This window comes from Solenopsis invicta, chromosome 11, assembly GCF_016802725.1.
Source record: "Solenopsis invicta isolate M01_SB chromosome 11, UNIL_Sinv_3.0, whole genome shotgun sequence".
Taxonomy (NCBI): Eukaryota; Metazoa; Arthropoda; class Insecta; order Hymenoptera; family Formicidae; genus Solenopsis; species Solenopsis invicta.
In genome coordinates, this window is record NC_052674.1 from 4079856 (window position 1) to 4102289 (window position 22434).

The window sequence follows — 22434 nt, forward strand, 5'->3', positions numbered from 1 at the left end:
ATTTTGATAAAAATTCGAGTAGCTACTAAAATAGATGGAAAATATGTCGATAGATTTATCGTTGTAATTTATGTTATCATCAATTTAGGGTCTAATATTACCCATTGCTACATACTAAGATCGCAATTATAATAATAATTACAATTTAGCTATATTGGATATATATATATAATTCTAGGTCACGAGATCATAGACCGTTGCAAACACATCAGCAATGTTTGCTACGGCGACGATGACGAAGGCCACGCGTTTATGTTTGCGTACTCAATAAGAACATTCGACGCAGCTGTACCGAGGTAAATTACGAAAGCAACGACGCGACGGTAGCAAAAACGTCTCTTCATTTGCTATTAAAGAGAATTACTATTTCAATATCTTTCAACTTTATGAAGCCGATAAAGTTACACTGTGAACTTGAAACCGACGATATCTGCGGTCAGAAATAATCTGATCAGACACAATCTATTTTTGAATTTCGATCAATGCTGCCTTTATTCACTATGACGCAAAATCTTATGACGCAAAATCTTCGGTCGAGAATCCTGTAACGTAAGTCATACCTTAAAAATAAAACTTAATTCAGCACCCAAATTTAAAGTATTTAAAATAGTATATTGAATATATAATAATATTTAGTTAAAACCTTTCATGTTACTTGTATAATTCTGAGAGATTTTCCAAATTCACGAATATCAAATTTAGTCAGAGATTTATGCAAATATACGGTAACATGATTGATGCGCTCCGGAGCATTGCCGGAATTTACGAAGCCACGGCATATGATGTTTATCGTCGCGACGCAATATGTATGTATATACCGGCTGTGCTTATGTAACGAAACGGACGTGCGATTCGTCACACGTTAAAGTGACAACAGTGATATAGGCACAGATAACAGACGAAGAAGTTCAGACGTCGCAGGTGATCCCGCGCGATCGCAATCTTAAACGATCTGTGCTTAATTAGAGCTGGGGCGCGCGGTCCGTCCTAATTCGGTGTTTAATTAATCCGTTTATCGATGCGGCTAATCTCGCGAACCGGCTTTACACGTATGAACGTCACGTGTCCGACCGAACAATGAGTCTATTACGGCAAATGGAGTTTCCTGGTCGCGACTATTGCACCTCATTGCGGCTTCACTCAGAACGGCAGAAATCGTCGAATATACTTTTTCAGATAAGAAAAATTGAATCTTACGTAACATCGAAACGATTGGTATGACTCGTCGTCGCGTCTTATCGGTTTCAATTAGTTTCTTCGGGCATAAGCGACTCAGATATCTATCTAAATCGAAGTACAAGACATAAAAGTCAAATTATAACATAAATCGTGGACGGATTGCACTTCGTCGTTTGCAATTAGTCACAACGAAGCCAAAGTACATGACACGAGTGACGTCACAAACCTGACTCCGTGATGCAGAAAAATAATTAATAAAGACAGCGTGTGTCACGTGCGTATAGCTAACGAGAGACGTCTCTGATGAAACATAAGAGGTTAAACGGATCGGGCAAAACTGCATACGCCTATTCTACATGCAGCACTCTCGTGGATAACACAGTCTGCAAAAGTGAAGCGAGGAGAAAATCTGGAGAGTGTGCGAGGGCTCGAAACAAGTGAGATTTCCGTCAAGATTTCAACGATCTGTCGGCGGAGAGCGAGCTGAAGAGTGTCGGAGAAGCTTGGAGAACGGTGGAGAGAACATTGGAGAACGTGGGCACGACGCCCACGCCGTGCCGCTCCGCGCACGTACGTTCAAAAAGTTCGCAGGATATCCCCACGCGGAAAAGGAGCACACTGCACGTCCTACGCGGACGCGAACGCGCCGGTAACGCGAGGTCGTTTGCACAAAGGGAGATTTGCACGTGCGCTCGTTTCTTCGCGTGCGAACGGGGAAGATTCAAGGGGAGACTCGCCCCCCATCGACGACAGCGTGGAAGGACGGCGGACAATGGAGCCGCGAGGAGGAAGAAGATCTGAGTTATGAGACGTCGCATAATTGCATGCCGATTGGTCCCGCCGTGGAATGCAATTTGTCTCCCAGCCCAGCGGCGTGTATTTGCGAAAGTAATTAAGATGCACGCCGCGAGACGAGGTCGCATCGGCTTGCAGTAAGTGCTAATTGCGCTTGAGTTGCGTCATTCCAAAATGCTTAGACCTCGCGAGCTAGACGAGAGCTTTATTAATCGAGAATTTCGTTCAAGTGTAACCGACATTGTCTACTTTGACCTCGACTGAACGTTTCGCGCAATTGACCAACATGCGATATAAAGCGAGAAGAATCGTAGACCCAATTTACAAAAGAATAAATTTACAGAAGAGACGAGAAATAAAAACTACATTTTTTTAAACATTTAATCTTATATATCCTAATATTTTTATGGCAAAACAAAACGACAGTATCGGAATTTAGATACCTTTACTACGTTCTTCAAACAACAGTCTGACAGTAAGTCGTTATGTAAAAGTAGGGCTCTAAGTCGAAGGCAAGCGGGATCACCGTTTGTGCAGTTCCTTGCAGATCGCGGTATCTTCCCTGCGGTATCGTCCCGGTTGTTAAGTCGCTGTATCGCGCGTCATAAAGTCGAGCAGCAGCGTTTTCACGAACGTTATCGCCGCCACGTGGAGCTAAAGGTGCGTGCGAAGCCGAGTGTTATTATGGCTCAAGTTTTAATGGCCCCGTCGAGCTGCTCGCGTATCAGCAGTGTGATACAACGACGGTGTCACGCAATCGTTCGGCAAATAATCCGCGTCATGTCGTGTTACATTATGCGGAGTTATCGTAAGCTGTTTTATATTTTACACCGACACTTTTAACGAAATCTGTTTTTAAGTCAAAACTGTACAAGTACTTCTAGTTATTAAATCCTTCGGACCAGCAAGATTATGAGCTTTGTTATCGTTGCTAAATATTGAGATTCCTACAACAATATTTTGTCAGGTGTGCATTATAATCATAATTAATCCCAAATTTTACTACCTATTAAACCAAGGAGGAGAGAGTCTTATTGGTGCCAGGAGAGAGTCTTATTGGTGCCACAATAGGTACTTGTCACAGCATCAGTATTATCAATTTAATATTGTGACGATAATCTATTATATTCTGGTTCAATTTAAGAGCTGCGTTATTCAAGACCGAAAGTAATAGTGTGAAGTTTGAAGAGGTAGGAAATGCATATGAAATCACATTGCATAAGAAATATTATTGAACGGTAAGATCCTGCTGCAACTTCTCCCAATTTTAATTCTGTTAAATAACTTTTGATAATAATTTACGTTGTGATGTTCTTCTCCGATCGTCGGAGATGCTTGTTCGGCTCGATGTCTCGAAGGTCGACGGAAAGGTAAACCAGAAGTTACAGCTTGTGGAGCCCAGGCGTAGTGGGTACTTGAAGCGGCACTCTCCCACCGATCGGCCTAGCCGGTCAAGCAGCCACCCACTTTAGCCAACCACCCACGTGGGCATATAAGCAATGCGCACACAGCTCCAGCGTGTGTTTGCATTCCTTCCCCTACGATGTCGTCCGGCCGGGCACTCCAGAGAATGTACCAGCGCGCGCGTACGAGGAGGAGAAGAAAAAACCGGAATGTCGCGAAGTCGCCGTAGAAATTATTGCTTCCAGTTACAGCCGTCGCTACCAGAATATTTTTCAGCGAGCGAATGGCTTTCTCGCGTCCCCCCAGTACGTGTTACACAAATACGCGTGAACAAATGACCGCCGGTTTCCCTTAGCATAAACATTTCAGATAGTCACTGATGACAATGTTTGCGTGAAATATTAAGGAGCGCGGTGAATTTTGACGTTCTCTCTCCTTGAATAAAGAATGCTACAGTAATGCGTTTTGCGCGTAGGAAACGGATGTGTTAGAAATTTAACAAACTCGTCCCGAGACGCGCATGAACACGGATGGAATCCTACAAAACTCTATTCCTGCAGGAATATACGAAGTGTATGAAAAGTTCCGTAGAGTGAAAAGAGCAACAAGTTTTCATGAAATTTCCTCTCAAAATTCCGCGATACCTTGCTCTTTCAAACTTCTTCGTAGCTGGGGACATGAGTTTTATTAAATAGAAAGTGGATATGCACTTCCTCTAACTTGACGACGTTACAAGGGTCTTTCTGCTTTTCTTGCTCCAAGTTACACGGAAGATGCTCCAGAAATCTCACGAAATTGTTTCCAAGAAAGAGAACGATCATATTGAATCTCATAAGACCTTACAGTCTTTCAATGCCTTTCGCGACAGTCAATGACGCCAGCCAGCGTTCTGTGCGGACCAGAACGTAACTCAATTCAGGACTAGCTTTTACGAGCCCTGCACGGGACGCAGTAAAACAACGATTGTAAAACAACGACTCCGCAACATCCGGTTGGCCCAAAGGCGTACGATAAGTTCCGTCTCTCTCTCTCTTTAATCGACCAAGTCAAAGCCGGCCGCTAATTAAAACAAGCATTGACGCGGAATGAATGAACAATGTAGGCGGTCCCTTATCTTCGTAGTACTACGAAGTCTTTCCGTGTTTACTCTCGATAAGCCGTCGATCGATAAGGGGAGTTTACGCCGATGCTGATCGTCTCACTGACCCATATACGCGCGCGCGCAAGTTGCGCGACGAATACACATCGGAAGCTTCCATTGGGAATCGTTTCAATTTCTAAGAAGTCTGAAAATACGTTTCAATAATTTACCGTATAATCGATTGTGTATCAACTCGTTTTAGCGCGTGATAATAAAATATTATGACCTTTCTCTCTCTCTCTCTCTCTCTCTCTCTCTCTCAACTGCGTCAAACCTGCATAATCTACTTTCTGATTAAGTACGAATACGAAAGTAGATTGGTTGCGAAATAATGGAATAACATCAGAATGCAATGGCAGTTTCGATTTGCGGAGTTTGCAGTACTTTTCCAGAATGTGGTAAGAGATAACCGTTTAGCAGAAAAGCAGCTTCGCAGCTGTTGTAAGATTCTATGATTGATACTTGCCTTATTTCCTCTTGGAACTGAATGTATAAATAATCTTAAAGAAAATCTTACAGTTGCGAAGCTACTTTTACCGTGGAACGCAGCCATCGTATATTCCAATTTAAACAACTAATAATAAGAAATGAGAAAATAAAAATAGGAAAAGTTAAGGGCAGAAGGACGTCTTGTATTAACGCTATTCGACTACTGTGTAAATTACGGAACGTACATATGCCGTACTTCAAGGCACTTCGCTTTTCATCGTCGTTCTAAAACACTCATCAATGCGAGAGCACTTTGTTCCAGCATGTTGGAGTGTCTTGAATATATATATGCGATGTATCGACAGGACCAGAAAAAAGCTTTCAATTGCACTTGACGGCCAACGAATTGTTCAAGTGCGAGTCACAAAGACGCTTTTACCGAAGGACCGACTTACAGAAATATCTGATGCTTGACACTATTACATGTATATATTAGCTCGTTATAATATTTACGTTTAGTACAACGACACGTTCGATAATTTTTTTACATACGTTGAAATTATAATATAAAAAAACATTTTGCGTTTTATTGTATCAACACTTTTGGTAAACCTTTTCAGTGTGAAAGATGCTTAAGATCGGACCGACGTAGGTGAGATTGGTGAGCGAACAAGAGGAGGTGAGGAAGGACGAAGGGATGAGGCCAGTTGAGGTTATTCGCCGATGTTGTGGTAGCCACAGTTTCAAGGTCGCCGAGATCACAGCGAGGACGTGATCGCTGGGCCAATCAAAAACGTGTATCGTTTAGCGTGTTATGCTATTTTTTTTTTTTAATATTTAATGCATTATCTACCTTTATGTCGTTATTATTCATGTATGCTTTGAGTATATATATTATACATATAATAAAAATATGAACAATGAGCGGAGAACATATAATTTAATCCAATTAATTTACTAAAGAAATAAAATGCATTATTAATAATAAAATATTGTCGTTTAAATTTTTGAAATTTCCTTGGTGTACACGAAAAGAACAACTTTACTGTAGTATATAAAAATTTATCTAGCTACAGATCAGAAAATAATTTTATGTTAAACTATCAAAATAATTATACAAGGCAGTTCAAGTACGATGATCCTGCTGCAAAAAGTTTTTGCAGCATCCATCACATTCTGTCAACTAGCTTAAACGTCCAATATTAATTTTTCAATGGCTCAACATAATTATTTTCAGATCTGTGTTTCAGCAAAATTGTTCTTTCCTTTGTGTATCCTAATATCTTTTAATTCCTCCAACACATTAATAGGAATAATAGTGCGCGTAGAGAAGATCTGTGTGCGAATTACCGTTAAATTCTTCCAATAATGTATCAAGGGTATCGCAGTCGCGTTGCTAATCGCATCACTAAATAAGTAGCATAAGACTCGGTAATTGCGCGAGATTTTCTTTCAATATGAAATACGCAACGGAATCACGCGGAGAATTTCTCGCATCAGATATCGCGGCGGTAATGCCCGGGCCGCGTTCCGCGAGCGGCGGGTATCGCGTGTTACTTAAAAATCACTTAACACGACGCAGGTACAAGTCTAAAATATTCGCATATACGCGCTCCGGACGTGCCTCCACTCGCCGTTTCTCATCTTCGACTATGAAGGGCCGGGCTTGCGGCGGATGCGCGCGGACCACGCCGATTTAATGATTTAATATTATCGTGGACAGTCCGGGAAAGGGAGGAAAAAAAAGAGGGAGGAAGGAATGAAATTAGCATAACTGGCCCAGAAAGGTGAAAACGAAAGTGCGACGAATCGCGTTGCCGGGAAGCTTGCCGCGGCGCGCTGAGCGTCGCGTAGCAAACGAGCTTCGTTACCTTGCGCCAGGATCTCGCGCCGGATATCGTGTCCCTTCTTAATTGGCGGGATAAACGAGCCGAAGAGATTCTCGTAACTCGGCATGAAATTTCTCGCCTTAAGCCGCAGATCATTACGGCGAAACGCGCGACGATTAATTATTTTTTTGAAAACGCACCGTCTTGCTGCACAGCTCCTCGTCCTCACGGTATTATTTATTGTCCCTGCACGTGCGCGAGGGTTTGTTGGAATATAAAAACTTGGAAATATATAACAGCAACAATCTCTAGCTTTTTCATGCATTATATTAATTTCGTTAAAAAGAGTTAAATAGAAAAGACCGAAGTTTACATTGGTTTGAAGAAAATCTAGCGTCCGGTATAAAAACCTTTGCCAAGGATTTCTGCAAGTCATAGATCTTTAATGGACCCGGAGTATGCAATTTCTAAAACACCCTACATGTAACGCGCATCATTTCCTCTCTCGCAGCCACGACGAATCGCGTGTGTTCGTGCACGCGAGAAATCCCCGGTATAACATAATAGCAGTAAGTAAACGATAATGACAAGAGGCAATTTCCATCGTACTGTTACAGACGAGGCAACGTTTAACCGGAATACACACGACTTAATTGTACGCATCTCGGCCTAATGCATGCAAATACCTCGCTTGTAATTATGCGCGCGCGAGCCAGCGCCGCCGCGCCGCGCCGGAGCGGCATCGGATGCGTGCACGCGGCACGCGCGGCGGCGCGACGTCGATCATTAGCCGTCATAAAAGTTCACGGCGCTCGAATCGCCGCCGCTTGATTTACTAGCGTTAAATACCGGCTTACGCCCGACAGTCGTAAAATCCGGAGAAGAGGGAGGAGGGGAGAAGGGCGCGGTTGACGGCTTCTTCGGCGACGCAAGGTGGATGAGAGTTAATCGCGCCCACGCGTCTTCGTCCCTTTGTGCCGAGCGCTCCCATCCCGTCGCGCCGGGCGCCTTCGATTCGTAAGCGCGATAAGGTACCGTAGAGTTAAAAGGCGAAAAGGATCCAACGGCGTGGAAAAAGACAGGACACTTGCGCGCATACCGCCGGCAAGTGACTTTCTCTTCCGCCTGGTGTTTGTTAAGTACCGCGCCGGTCGCCTGCGACGGAACAAACGGCTGTCGCGTATTATCAGCCGGGTGGTTCCCTCGGGGTCGTAGAAACTTTGTACGCAGTTTTACGTCGCCATAACACCGCTTAAGTGCAGAATCTTATAGTTAGTGGTCTCGTTGAACGGCGAGTTGGGCTAGAGCAAGTTCTAAGCTGTTAATTAAGCTGAGACGAGTTAATTATTGCTCCATTTAATTTCGTGCTTTATACTAAATTCCTTTTCGTATTAATATTTTATTTTGTGTTCCTTTGTTTTCTCTTTCTCTTCTTTATATCATTATTGTCGTTATCTTGTTCGTTACGGGTAGGCCTAGTAGCAATTAACAGTCTTGCGGATGCTTCATCTTTTGCTTTGTTCTTAGCTGACATTATTGTATTTATCTACTTTTGTCTCTGTATCATCTACTTGGGTGTAATGCAACAGCAATAAAGATTAGTAATAACAATAATAAGGAAATTAAAGCGAATGTTAATTACATATTAAAAATTACGTAAAATAATTTTGATACAGTACGAATTTCAGTAGTTGTTGAAGAGTGATTAATATCTACTTTATCAATCCTCTTAGAAATTTACCATTAGGTCCGTCTACAAGCTCATGATCACAATTTCAGGCCCCTCTCTCTTTCTCATGTATACCGTTGTTACAATTGAATAGTTGTTAAAGCGAAGAGTACAGCAATTACACATAATAGCCTGTGATTATGTAAAATCACTTCAATAGCCCCTATGAAATGTTGTATACTCGTTAGTAATTACGCATGCATTATGGTATAATTTAGTTTCGCAATTTACAACGTTATTGTTCTTGCGCATTTGCAATAGAGCCTGAAACGCACGTATTACGCGAGTGCAAAGGGTGTCACAAAGGGATTAACGCAATCGCGAGTCTCGTGTCGCATCCGCTTCGATTTATCGGCAATTATAATTCATCCGTGTCGGACGTATACGGCAATATTTGTGCAAAAAGAGACGAGTTTTATCGGGTCTTAGAGTCGTATTTAAACCCCTGCAGTTCATTCGAGGGAACGATTCAGTAATACTCGGAATATATCGCTAATTTAGCAGGCATATTTTGCCGACGACACAGGCGGCGCGACGTCGCGTTCGTGGAATTCAACGGAGGCGTGGATTAACTTTGTGATAACCACCCTGACGTTAACAAATTAACTGAGAGAGGAATTGCTGATAAATGGCGAAACGTTTCTACGAACCAACCGGCGGATTCCCCTCGCTGTACGTCGTACTTTTATAAAATCTTTAGACATCGATAAGTGATTTAGGAGCGAAAGTTAAAGTTGCAATGTATATTCAACTCTTTAGTTCACAAGGTCTCTTAAATGCCCGCAATTAATGTCAATCGAAACGTGGGAAACGTTATTAACCTAAAGAAAACAGCGATATGTTTGAGAAAAGAATACTACGACGAAGTATGTTTCATGCAGAATTTAAAAAAAAAGAGATTCGTGAAAGTTGACGTCTGACCAGTTTTATCCGTTACTACTAGCTGCGCTATTAATTTATTTTACTCCAATCTGATATGTTTACAGTTTTGTGTTATCATTCCTGACATTAGCCGGCTTTTTAAGATAAATTTATCATATAGAATTTGTCACAAAGATGATGGACGTCAACGACTAGCAATGACAAATCATCGAGACGAAAAACGGCATCTCGAGTGACTTACTTCAATACACGCAATTGAAACACATCCCGTGAGAATTATCATTTCACAAAAACATTCAATTTTCCACGGTCGTGTTTATCACCGTTACATTTCCGCAGATAAATCCTCGTGTGCTTGTCGTGAAATATATCACAAGCTTGAATTCATAACGATACGTGCCTCCCGGGTACGAAACGTCCAGTTTTATCCTCGGTCTCGGACTCCGCGTTTCTACGCAATCTATCACGGAGCGGTGAAAGAGTCGAACGGCCACGCACAAGCGCGCACAATCTTCACCGACCTTGAAGTTCCCTCTTTCTCTCCCTAAATCCATCCGTTCCGCTCGCGGACGTACGGCGTGACAGGCGCGGCGTGAATCCTCGCGCCCGCCGACACTTGTAAACGCGAGTTTAAGAGCGGCGCGAGACGGGACCAGAGAGAAAGAGAGCCACGTCGGGGACAAAGTGACCGCGGTGTTCGCGGTGTAACGGCCGCGTTGGTTACCGGTTTGTCGCGCGAGAATGCCTACCGTGAGTCACGAACACACGTGCACGTCGCACGTCGTGTGCATCGCGCGTGCATCGGTGGCTGCTCCGAGGCGGATCGCCCACGCACGCACGCACGCACGCACGCACGCACGCACGCGGCGGCACGACGGACGCGGCGACTCGAGCGTGCAGGCGCGAAATGCGGCCTCTAATCGATGCGTGTGCATGCGTGCGTGCGTGCGTCCCGTCCGTCGAGCCGCGAGTGATCGATCATCGTGATTATCGACGCGGCGCGGGCAAGATCACCGATGATGACGAAGCGAGTGTGTTCCCTTCCGGGGCTGGAAATAGGGTTGAGATTAAGATAAACGATGCTGTTTGGGGACGTTGCATCGTTATTTTTGCAATCCGCAACATGCATCATCGAGATATTTTATTAAAATCTATTAGAACAGAAACCGCAAGTGCCTGTCGCGTGTAATATGAATGTATTATCAGTGTATAATTTGGAATATAATATCTATTTATTATGAATATAATATCTGTGTAATTATATCAGTGAGAAATCGGACATTGCATTGCGCAGATTATTGTTTCGGACGAGCGAACAATGAAGCATTATTTTCAAAGTCGGCACTTTGCCTGCTCGAATGCCTTTCTCTAATAAAGCTCAACAATAACTCTACAGTTATAAATTATGTTTACATGTATAAGAAGTGGCACTAAAAGGGAGAATTATCATTCTGTTTAATCTGAAATTACTGCTTAGATTCTGTTTACGATCATCTTAACGCTAGCAAATGTCATTACCACTTCTAGCTAATACAACAATTACATTACGTGTGCACTGCGACAGACTCGCAATAAATACTTCTGTATCGGCTTAGGCGGAATAGTATCTTAATATTTATGAGCGTATAACGCTACCTATCACGCTCTGGGCGCTCTTTTCTCTTCTCCTTCTCTCATCTGGAGCCTCACTCGTACCTCGCGTAGAAACTCGCGGAAGCCTATCGCGATCAGCGTTGCGTCCGCCCGAGCCGACTCCGAGCGTGACTCGTAATGAAAGTTTGCAATTAGCGTCCTATGGCGCTCCAAGGAGTCATGGATAATAAGGAGCCCGACCTGACTAACCATTTGTTAAGATCTTTTAAATAACAGCCTGCGCGTAGCTCGAGGTGAGGCAGGTCGGTGTAACGTTACCACGCATATTTATCGTAAATAAAATCTAGACAAGCGAACGAAACAACGAAACTTCTGCCTTCATCCCGCTTCATCTCAATTCGAAAAAGTTTCAATCGATTTTTCTCTCCTCGTTGCCGTTTCGTTACAATTTCATCGCATTTACGTGTCCAAAATTTTGTTCCATTGAGAAATTATTAAAAAATAAATAAAAAGAATATGATGTATAATATAGAACGAAATTACTTAGGAGCACCCTTTCGTAGCATCAAGCAGCATCGAAAGACGAATATGTAGCCAACAGACAGATCGCAAAACAATTTAATGCGATTAGGCTGTCCGACGGGCATTTTGGGCGCGGCGTTGTCAGTCAGCTGTCAAATTTCCTTGCCAGCAATAGTACTTTGCAAAAGCAAGTCAAGGCGATTCATTACCGTCGGCTAGTTCCCAGCTGTCTGACTTATTCACACGGCACTTCTCATATACTTTTTTTTCCAGCGACTATTCCTTGCATCGATATTTGTGGCGAAGCAATTACTAGCTGTTGTCGGAAATAATCTGTTTTATTTCGTTTTCGTAAAATAGTTATATGTTAATCTTGTTCGAACTGTTTTGCAATGATTGTAATAAAGAGATCAGTTACGAGTTCAATTTCGACAACGAGCGCTCACAATCGCGGTAATGTATAGCACATAAAAAGAAAAATCGACATAAATCTACTTTAGTTAATTTTTTTGAAGTTAAACTGATATATTGACAGAACGAGCAATTTATAAATAGTATTTGTGACAGCATTAAATGCTACAGTTATTGTACTATACATCTACTATAAGTAAAGCACATGAATGTACGTGAATTATACGAATTTCATTCGAAAATTTTTTGCAAAATTGCAAGGTTTCTAATTTAATAAAGTTTATCTTATTTTCTTTATCTTACATATAAGATACCTTTGCTAAATAAAGCCCAACAAATTTACTTTATCTTCTAAAAACTATATTTAAAAGAATTTTAAAAAATAAATTTTACAAACTTTATTTAACAGAGTTTTCAAAAACCAAGAAAATTTATATGAATTTTATTCCTAGGTACCTTACACATAGAATTTAATTTTTTTTCATATGCTACATTACATATACTTTGCTTCTACTTGTGTTTCTATTCATTGCACTACCATTCATTTAATTATTCATTGCATTGCATTATCATTCTTAAAAGCGTGTGTGCACGAGTGTGTGATATATGTAGGGCTGCATATTAAGCTTGTGTCCACTTGGATTCGTTAAGTTCAAATGACTGTATCAATCATTCCCACGGAAATTTACTCAGAAGTTATAATTTCTAGGTTATTAATCAACAATAAGAATACAGAAATAAATAAGTATAAATCAAATTATATAAAATGCAAAAATTAAAATAAAAAACTGAATCTTTTCTCCAAAATTGAACATATGTGATTTCTTCATAAAATCATTCTACAGTGTGTCTCTTTTAGAGAACTCCCCTTGAAAAGAAAAACCATGGGAACCCTGGAAAGTTATTTCTAACTGAAGTTATCGAAGCTCCTGAAGCGATCCGAGGAAAGCTCTCACCGGACGTTTCTCCTCGTTTAATCGTTTAACGACCGGCAGACGTCTCTGCAGAAAAGTTAACTGCGGGCTCGAAACAAAAAGCTCCGAAGTACTGCTTAAGGTGATCGATAAAATGCGAGAATGGTCGACACTGAGCGCTTCCGAACGATTCAGCACGCTCAGAATCCGTTTTTCAACGACAATGGTTAGTGGCGCAATTGTAAATCTCATTAGAATAGAGAAAAAGTCTGCCAAGTAGAAAACCACATGCCACTTTTGAGAATTATATTCGTCGTCATTTTTCTAACATTTTTACTCGGTTATAAGAGTTAATCGTTCAAAGATAGCTTTTCGAAATTAGTAATAGTAAATTCAACAAGTCGAGAAATATGTAGAAAGAAGAAAAAAGAAATGAGTTGAGAATAGTCACGTGTTCGATACAAAGAAAAAGGGACGCCACGGAATCACGGGCGTGTTTTCTCTTTCATTGTAGCAGACCGCGCGATTCAATGCTCCAAAGTGTTAATAATGCTAATGCATTGACCTCGAGTGGAGCGTAGTGGCTAGGCACATCAATATTCATTAGCATGGCTCGTCGTGCGCGCCGAATAATTGCGTTCGGACCGGCGTCGTAACCCATAAGCCTACAATACGCACAAATGTGCCATTTTACACGTAATATAACGTGCCCGCGTCTTCGTGAGCTGAAAGGATTCCCTTTTGCCATCATGTGTGTATTTACACACCTGCGATATATCCGTCCTTTGTCCCGATATATCGTAACGGCTGATTAATTACGAATATCTGGCTCGTTGGAGTGAAGCTCCATAATACTCGTGCCAATAAAACCCAATCGTAAATACATTCGCCATGACGGAGCTCGTAAATTCTCGCAATGAAACAACTTTGTCGTGATCGACATTGTGTCCAAATACGATAGGAACAATCGGCAATTCAAATTGCATAGTTTCAAAACTTTCGAGAGTCAATGGTTATTAAAACGAATAGTTTTCTGTATTTAAAAGTTTATGATACGAATTAATCTTTATTAAATAAAAATCCAGGTATTTTTCTTTCTTTTACTCTTTCTTTATGAGAATTCTCAGTAATATTAATTAAAAATTTATAGAAATATGAACTTTATGACAAATAAAAAAATATTTAGAGTTTAGAAATTATTAGCCACTTTGGTAATAAAAAAATAATCAATAATTTGCTAGTTTCTCAAAAAGTATGCGATATCACAAGTTTGTGATTGTCTAAGAAACAAAAAGCTTAAGGTCAATCGTTATCAAGAAACTTAAGTTAATTTTTAATTTAACTAGAAATATTATGATCCGAAATTTCTTGGCCAACTGCGCGTTTATTCAAAAGATCAAATTAACAGAGACAACATTATCAAAGCAGACAGGTTAACACTTGTCGGTCACATTACAATTACAAAACCGGCTCGAGCTGGAGGAATGGGGCCTTAAAGCGCTGAAGAAGCGCCGAAATCGCTTGATACGCCTACTCTGCGCCGCCTTCGTTATAATTTATTCTGCGATCGTAATTATCTTCCTCCTTGACAACCTCCGCCGTCAAGTGAATCTCGAAATTCCATAGTCCGGTTTTCGAAGCGAGACACTTTGCTGTCGAGCATGGCGAATCAATTTTATGCAAGTCGTTTACGAGCTCCTTATGGGCGAATCGCACGAGAACGATTTCAACGCAAAGAAAAAGAGAGAAAGAGAGAGAGAGAAAGAGAGAGAGAGAGAGCTCATAAAACATTAGTGCTGCTAATTCCAGAGTTAATGATAAAAATCTCCAAGTCTTTGCTGATTCCCGACTCCATTCATAGAAACGGGAAAACACTATATATTGCGGACTGGAAATTCGGATGAAACCCCAAGAGATTTTACAGCCTCGCGCTACTTCTCCGTTTGAACTACGAATAATCGCTTGTGCGCGGAGGAGAATTTGTCTTTCAGCTACATATACGGCATTCAAAGTTTAAATATGTAATTTTAGAATTACCTTGATTCAACAAAAGCTCAAATGTATCTTTTATCTATAAATGATCATTACATTTGCTTACCTTTATGTGAGCGAGTATTACCATTATGTTATTTTTGTACGTATATTGTAATTGTAGTCAATATATTAGAGAGCTCAAAGAAAGAGCGTAAGATAAAAATGATCATCAGAAATATATTTCATAAATGACAAAAGGAAACGACTTTTCCGACTTTCGTGACTGAAAACCAATGATGGATGTAGTCGAGTTAGAGTAAAGCGACTAGTCTCTTCTGCTTTTTCACTTTCCTTGCACGTGCTTTTTGTAGCTGACGGACCGGTGCGCGCTCGACTTTCCCAGCTTTTCCCATTTCCTCGCTCGAGGCATCCGACTTTCGCGTAATACAGAGTGTAACCCGGGAAAGTCCGACTGTTCGCGAAACTCCGTCCTTTCCGCACTGGCCGCAAAATCCTGCGGCAGCAAACGCCCAGGAATTTAGAACGACCGCTTACGTCACGCGGTCAACGGAAAGATCACGATGACGTAGACACTAAATTCGGCAAGGGTCCTCTTGGCGAGGGAGCGATTATTGGAGGTCGTAAAACTGGTTTTTCGAAATCGCCCTGGCGCCGGGCGACAGCGGCCCGCTCGCATTCGCATATTTAATTCACAATTTTGTCGTGTCGTAATCTGTCAGACACGCTTGGTTTCATTCAATATTCCATTTCTTCGTTGGCGTAAATAACACTGGCGTCGCAACGAAGCGAATACGTGGCTACATATGTTACACATTCAGCAACTACAGCTCTTTATTCCCTCGCAAACTACATGTTACAATTAACTACGCGATTCAGCATTATAACTAATTGCAGCGTGTACGATCGAATGAAATGCGAACATATTTCAATCGAAGTTAGGAAACATTCATATTAAGCTTACTAACTGTAAAACAATTATGACTTTTAGTTTATCGATTGCTTCATAATTATTTATAAAACTTGTTACAAATGTTTACGTGAAATTAATTAAAATTACGTGTTTAAAAGTGTGTGTGCATATATTAAAAAAAAAAAAAATATTCGATAACAGCCTTTGATTCAATGATTTGTCTTATTAATTTATATGATCTGCAAACTCTCTTTGATCGGTTTGATTAAAATACATCACAATTTTATACACATATATTGGGCGCATATTGTTACGTGTATTTGATTCATGGGGATGCGTGCCCATCTGAGATGCGCATTTCTGCGACGAGATTCTCGGAAAGACAATTTCGGCTTGTGAATTTCGGGAGTCGACCTTGGCAAGTCGCGACGCTATACGTTTCTTGAGCTTTTTTTGAAAAAAAAAAGGGAAGAATCTATGTAACTGTGCCAACGCGGTCAATTGAGTGGACGATTGCGAAAAAACGAGAAGCGAATGAAAAGTTCGCCGGATGAAGGAACATGTCCAAGGATCGCTCTCAAATGAATGGATCCGCCTCCATTCCCGGTGATTTGCGCTTCACCTCATTTGCATGACAATTAATTGGCCACAATTACCGAAGAATTTATGACGCCGTGGATGTTCCTGTCACCATAATCCTCGACGAGGCACACCCTTTTCCGTCTCGTCGAGTATTGCCGATGAAAAATTATTGGCGCTTCTATGATACTCTTCGGCGGCTTGTAATTTGTTCAACAGGCTGAGGAGCGGAGAAATTACATCTTTTTCATATTCTCTCCACGGCAGAAATTTTCTCGCTTTTTAAACGATAGAAATTTATACTGCTGGTACTCGCTAATGACCATGTCGGCATACAATTTGCATCGTTTAATTAACTATTAAAAGATCTACTTTTCTTTCATCTTCGTTATTAAAGTTTGAATATTGTTTAAGCTTCCCCGTTTGAATCTTTTCCCATTAAACTTCTTGTTATTTTACTTTACCTGAAGTTATCTCGTTTTCAAACACTCTCGATTTCCAACATTAATCCTTATCTGTGTTAGTTTGCTAACGTTCGCCAATCCTGTACTTCATACAAAAATCAAGTAACGACGGATTTTTAAGAACCTACGTCACTTCTCATTGAATGTTCACACGCATCTTCGCATTTGACAGCCCAAGGCCGGGTGTCACTTGATCCTCATGCTTCTTATTGAAACAAATTGCCATCTACAATAGAAATAAGCAGAAGACCCAACACTATTTTAGTACAGAGGCTCTCAATGTCTTCGTGCTGCGCTATTAGTTTATGCTAATAGAAAGATAAATAACAAAATATTACAACTTGAAAAAATATATTAAATATTTAAAAAATTGATCAGCCAAGGATGTTTTAAAATGTTCATTAGTATACTCGTATATATGTAAACATTTTGGTTTAATTGATAATGCTACTTCACCATCAAATTTGTAAATAAGTACTACAAAACAATGTTACATAAAAATAAAGAGTAAATAAAAAATTAAATAACTTTTAAACCAACAAGTGAATTGTGCTCAAATATTTTACACAGATACTCAAACGTAATACTAGAATACTCTATAAAAATTTATATTTTTAATAATGTGTTGAGATACAATCCATATCCGTTTTCTCTCGAAATTTTTTCTTGAAATTTCTGACTTACTATTCTCTGTCTCTTTCTCTCTCTTAAGTTTCGTTAAATGTCCGAGCACAAGATTATTTCATGTACTAAAATTGAAAGTTTGGCGAAGCACTTAGATACATGACGTAAAGTAAACTACTAAGAACCAATACATTTTACACAATGGTCAAACAATCTTCTTCATTGCCTAAGAAGATAAGAGACCCGTGAGATATCCGGTCAGTAATAAAAGCAGAGCTATCGATTTATTTGTAAAGCGAGAATAACGTATGGCAATCAACGCCGCTCTTCACTTTTGTCATTGCATGCGCATATGGGCAAAGAATCTATCTCCTTTTTCTCTCGTGGCACGTTGCCAGGGATACTTTATCGAGGTTTTATTTGGCACGCGCACAATGCGTACTCGAAATGAAAATTCCAATACTAGAGTTTGATACTAAAAAGAACCGAAGCAGAACTTTCGCATTCAGTTCTTGTCAGTCTCTAATTTTTTTTTCTTTTTTTTTTGAGCGAGGTTAAAAAATTTGTGAATATAACGTCGCAGCTAAGTTAAAAGAAAATCCAACGTTGCTCGCCGCATGCAAAAGCGGCACTCTTCGACGCGCAAACAGTACCGTACCTGTCACGAGCCGTTATCTAATCGAGCATGAGCCTTATCGCTCCCTCCCCCCCTTGGCCGTTTCTTATTCAAACATGACCTCCCTAGAATCGCGAGTCGCTACGTAAAAATTACGCTCAGTCTTGCAACACAGTGCTCTCTGGTCTCGTAGGGCGTATAAATGCAAAATAAACGTTCGTTGATATATGCGATAGCAGTCACGCACGAGATTCTCATTCGATGTACACTTTGCGCCGAGATTGCTCCGAAAATATCAAGATCGCTAGCTTCGTACCGTTTGAAGACAATGGCGGTGTATCAATCCTCGTTTATCGTCTTCGTAGATTCGACGGATAAACAGGCAACTCGAGAAAGATTGCATGTTATCAATGCTTTTCTCTAGTGATAATACGCGTCGATAGATTGCAACCTTTACGCTAAATATCGCGACGAAACATTTAATACGCTTGACATTTATATCCATAGTGAACAATGTGTAGCAAGAAATAGAATACCGCCAAAGTCTAATAGCTATCGTTGAATATAATCTTGCAATAATAAAATTGCAAAACTATATTTAGAACAAATTAAAAAAAATTACACACACACATATTTTCATTGTATTTTATGTGTGAGTGATGTTTACACTGCGATCAAGTTCATCTTCGAGGAACGGGAAGTTACTGAATTGATGCAGCACGTAATGAAATTTACGCTTTAAACAAAGAATTCGTTTTCCGCTCATTCACTACTTTGCAATTTCGCAATCTTATCACCCGATAAATTCGAGTAATTCCATCTACTCGAATCGATCTAAATATTTCCATCGCAATCTCTCAAACACTATTGATGCCGGGAATTCACGTTGCTATTTCGCCGAGTGAGATCGCAATGCTCCTCGCGCAACACACGAGACAGATCTTGGGGCACTTTAAACCTAAACTGTTCCGCCGCGTGCAGCTCTTCAGCCGGTGTTGAGCAACAATCGTTGTGGCAGAAACCGGGGAGCCTTGCATCCCGCGTAAACTCATCGCGAGCGCATCGCAGCCGCCGCGCCGCCGAATGGAGCGACCGACGTCAGGAATTTCTCTTCCTCGCTCGAGCTATATACATACGCGCGCCGCGCGGCGAATTTAGAACGCAACAAGAAGAAATCGCGACGGGCGACACGGGGTAGGAAGGGGGTCGGCGGGAAAGACGGCAGCAGTCGGCGGAAGACAGAGAAATCGAGGGAAGAAGGAGCGCCATTTTGATACATAACAGACATTTGCCCTGCTGGTGGAGCATTTGCACGTCCAACGGCAACGCTGAGAAGAATTTGCATACCACAAATATGAAAAAGATATGACGTAACCTTACTTATAGTGCATATTTTGATATAAATACAAATTTATTCGAGAAACGTGTTTCTTATGGATTTCGTGGAAGTAAAACTTAAAAGTTTCAGTATAATAATATAAATGCGATAAATTTTAGTATAATATTTCTGATACATTTTTGTTTGTAATAATAATAAATAATTTAGTTGGTTCGAGCGCGTTTATAAGTATAATAGATGTAAATACGTTCATCTTTACATCTTTAATTTGCCTAGAATATTCAATGTAATAATTAAAGCACTCTGAAAATCATGTATGTATACACATAGTGAACATAATTATAATTCAAACAAATAAAATATAGATATAATCGATTTCTTCATATATATATAATGAATTCTTACACATATATTAATAATATCCGTAATCTGTAATTTTTCATATGTATCGTTCGAGGGGTATTTATCTAACGTGTATTTATTTAAGAGGCAATCTTGAAATATGTGTTTACATCGGCAAAGTTCTCGTTTTATAACAGCACATCGCGATTACCACTATCCTTATCAACTGTAATCGCACATCGGTACAAGGATCAACATCAAGGCTGACGCGTTGAGAACCTGAACATCAAAGAGGATCTACGAGCGCTACGGATGTGTTCTCTCTTTGGAGCCTGTTAAGAACCCCGAGGATTACCTTGAGCGGGGCGGGATTAATCCACGATTCGAGATCGTCAGTCAAGAATGGAACGGACACCGTGATTTAAATATCTAAAGCACATATCGCGGTGAGAGAAGACACAGACGGGAGAGAGGGGACAAAAAATTAGGCGGCAAGATACACAACGAGAGGAGAAAGAGAGAAAAGAACCGTACGCAATGCGAGTACCTCATTGGTGGAGCTGTGACCGTTCATCTTGCCGTCACCTCTGGTATCCCATTACCGGTCTGCGGCGGAACACTCCGAGGATCGTTCACCTCCCTGCATCGGTTCTCGAAAATGGCGCATCTCGTCCTTGGCACGCGCTCGCGTGCGCGCGCGCGTTTCCGCGAGGACTCTCGATTTTCGGACGTACGTCAAGGTCGCCGTTAACACCGGGTTCAACGACCTTCGGCGGAGATTTGCATCGATCCGAGGGGTAACGAGAGATCGATCGCAAACGACGACCGGTTGCCCCGCGCCAGGCGACTTATCTCCTTTACGAGCAGAAGAATGCGGAGTGGCCGGAGGAACCGTTGTCTCGAGTACTGTTCGCGATCCCTCTCAACAGCGTCTTCACCGCGAATCTTTGTACCGTTTGATATACCGATCGATCGACACGGACCACTCGCCGAAAAGTGCACCCAGGTAAAATGCACGCTTCAGAGTTTACTTTCGGTAGATCTTGAGCTTTAGATCCCTCGGATCACCACTGATTTACGACACGTTCACGTCTCTCTGGCAATTAGGAGAATTGCAAGTGTCAAAACGGATCTCTTGTCAGCATCTCGTCATCTCGGATCGTTCGCGTGAGATCGCTTCAAGGACGAGTTTCGGCGCGCCCGCGTCTACGGTGGTTTTCGGAGCCGGTTCCTCGCCGGTCGTGCGCCGCCGGTCTCATCGCAGGACCGAAACGAAGTGAGAACCGCGCTGCGACGGCGAATCGATCTTTCCCACGTCCTTCGCGTCGGAGCGCTCTTCGCGGACTGGAGAGCGCCGCGGCGCGCGTGCACGGAGTCCATCGCTATCGCCGCAGGTAGAAACCCCACCAAATACGCCGCTTGGAAATTCGTTGCCACGAGTTAATAACCCGTTCTCTCGTGTACACGACACGACGTCGCGACGTGCGCGGGCGGCCCTATGTTAACATGCCGATCTCATAAAACATGCCGGAGAAAAGGATTTTTGAACCTTCGACACCGACATTTATTACCGGAAGCAAAATTTTTCAAGATCCTGAAACTCCTCGTACATTTTTGATGGACTTAATTTCAGTCGAATATAAATTGTAAATAAAACATTCTTTAAACGTTCTAAATAAAATTTATATTTGCTATTTTTCTTCGAAAAGAAAATTAAGTTTTTTTATGTATATATACATTTTTGATATTTTACAAATGAGTAAAGAATCGTCATTTTTTAATTAAAATTATTCTATATACAAACAAAGTATTTTGTAAACAATATTTAGTCAGTTTTCACCAGTCCAAAAATACTACATATTAAAATTACTTTGTGTAAAAAATTCAAAAATACTTTTTTTAAGCGTGTTTTAAACGTATTTTTTTAAGATATAATTAAAACATGACAAGTTTTATTAGAAATAATATTCAACAATATTAAATTTACATCAAAATTATTAAATTATTAAATTATTGAATTATTAAATTCTGAAAATAAACAAATAAAAAAATTGCTCTTTCCACGTCTCCAGACTAGATTCTCTCAAAAGATGCAGTTCCTTTCAGCCTAATCCGATCTAGAATACCGATCGCGACCGTTTACAGTCATTAATCTGTTCGCGCAATATACGGCGCGGCATAGCGAGTGTCACGGCGACATTTTTTCGCGTCTCGCTCGTTGCCGATCGCTGTTCAATCCTCGATCAATCGGCCCAACCGCTACGGACTCGGCGGAGTCCCGTTACAACCCCTTGCACGCGATCCCATCGCATTTCCCTTCCACGATCCGAAGACGTGCGGCTGATACACGGTTGAATGATGCATGTGCGTGCACCGAGATCACGACACGGAGTAATTCGCGTCCGACGACGAGGACAATATGTCACGATCGTTTAACTTAACGCGCCCGCGTACATAATTCGTTGTTTGTGCTGAATCATGATAATTGCCCTCTTTCGTCGAGCACGTGATTATATTAATTATACGCCATCGCAGCGAGTGGAGAATTTTAGGCGTGAGAACGGTTAAAGTTCATGTGGTAAAATGATTAACTCGGGTCGGCTTTTCCTTTCGGTGAAAAATTGTATAACTTTGTTCTACGTGAACTATTAAAACATAATGGAGAAAAGCATATAATGAGTAAAACTGCAATCCCTCGAGAATTATTTCTGTGCTATTTAATAAGAAAATTATCAAA

At 41.1% G+C, this 22434-nt stretch overlaps 1 protein-coding gene and 1 long non-coding RNA gene across 8 annotated transcripts in view; one reads left to right on the forward strand and one right to left on the reverse strand.

The window, feature by feature from the left end:
• The window catches only part of LOC105194673 (tensin-1), a 203578-nt gene that overhangs the window by 86629 nt on the left and 94515 nt on the right, over positions 1 to 22434 (reverse strand). The window contains exon 1 of one of the 7 annotated variants that reach the window (XM_011159718.3): positions 20245 to 21033. The exons of the other annotated variants lie outside the window; for them this stretch is intronic. Coding sequence (XP_011158020.1) covers positions 20245 to 20271 — 27 coding nt within the window. The 5' untranslated portion in view covers positions 20272 to 21033. Of the gene's footprint in view, positions 1 to 20244; positions 21034 to 22434 lie in introns of those variants that run through there. 7 annotated transcript variants of the gene reach the window in all.
• LOC120358979 lies at positions 697 to 5934 on the forward strand. The gene is made up of 2 exons (XR_005575875.1): positions 697 to 2111; positions 5569 to 5934. It is a non-coding gene; the product is annotated as an uncharacterized LOC120358979 (long non-coding RNA).